At 28.9% G+C, this 712-nt stretch overlaps 1 protein-coding gene across 1 annotated transcript in view; it reads left to right on the top strand.

Annotated features, from left to right (window-relative positions):
• Positions 1-109: 109 nt before the first annotated feature.
• The window catches only part of ENU1_210970 (hypothetical protein), a gene marked incomplete at both ends in the record, with an annotated part of 4,165 nt that continues 3,562 nt past the window's right edge, over positions 110-712 (top strand). The window contains one exon of the mRNA XM_008862387.1: positions 110-635. Within this exon, the coding sequence (XP_008860609.1) occupies positions 110-635 (526 nt within the window). The remainder of the gene's footprint in view (positions 636-712) is intronic.

Below are 712 nucleotides of genomic sequence, written 5' to 3'. Positions count from 1 at the left end.
AAAAGCATTATTATTATTTAGTAGATATCCGTATGGCTTTATTCCAAACTCAGCTGCAATATATTCTAAAGAATTAATTCAAGTAATTAAAGATATAGAAAATAAGGATATGCTAACGTCTTCTCGTTCTCCTTCTCCTTCTTTAACGAGAAATTCAAGTGCTGTTCATTCTAAAATATCTGTTTTAGGATCATCCACACACCGTTTATCTTCAAGACTAAAAAGAACATTAGATTCTTATGAACAAGAAAAAGACATACCGCCAACACCAAGAAAAGGAGATCATTCACAAACAGGGTCAGACACTCCAAAAAAAAGTACAGTATATTCTGAACGGTTATCAGGGTTAGGGAGATTAAAGTCTTCAAATCTTAATACAAATAAGATAGTTAATTGCAATAATACAGTTGATAACTTAGTTATTGACATTGCATTGATTTCAATGGATTTTTTAGAAACAACTATTGGGGTATTAGTTAATGCAGAAAATACACAAGCACTTGAAAGAGCACAAGAAATTATTTCATCAGTATTATTCGAAGTTAAACCAACAGAAAACTATTTACCTAGTTTATATGAATTTATAAGAAGTATGATTACTACATATAGAGATTTTATTTTTAAAAGACCAAATAGTTTGGCATTAAATTTATTAAAGAATTTATTACAGCTCTCGAATTCTGATAATCAACTACAAAGGAATTTTTCTAAC

This window comes from Entamoeba nuttalli (assembly GCF_000257125.1).
Source record: "Entamoeba nuttalli P19 unplaced genomic scaffold asmbl_10078, whole genome shotgun sequence".
Classification (NCBI taxonomy): Eukaryota; Evosea; order Mastigamoebida; family Endamoebidae; genus Entamoeba; species Entamoeba nuttalli.
Note: the sequence above shows the minus strand (reverse complement) of the source record. Positions and strands in the feature narration are given on the sequence as shown.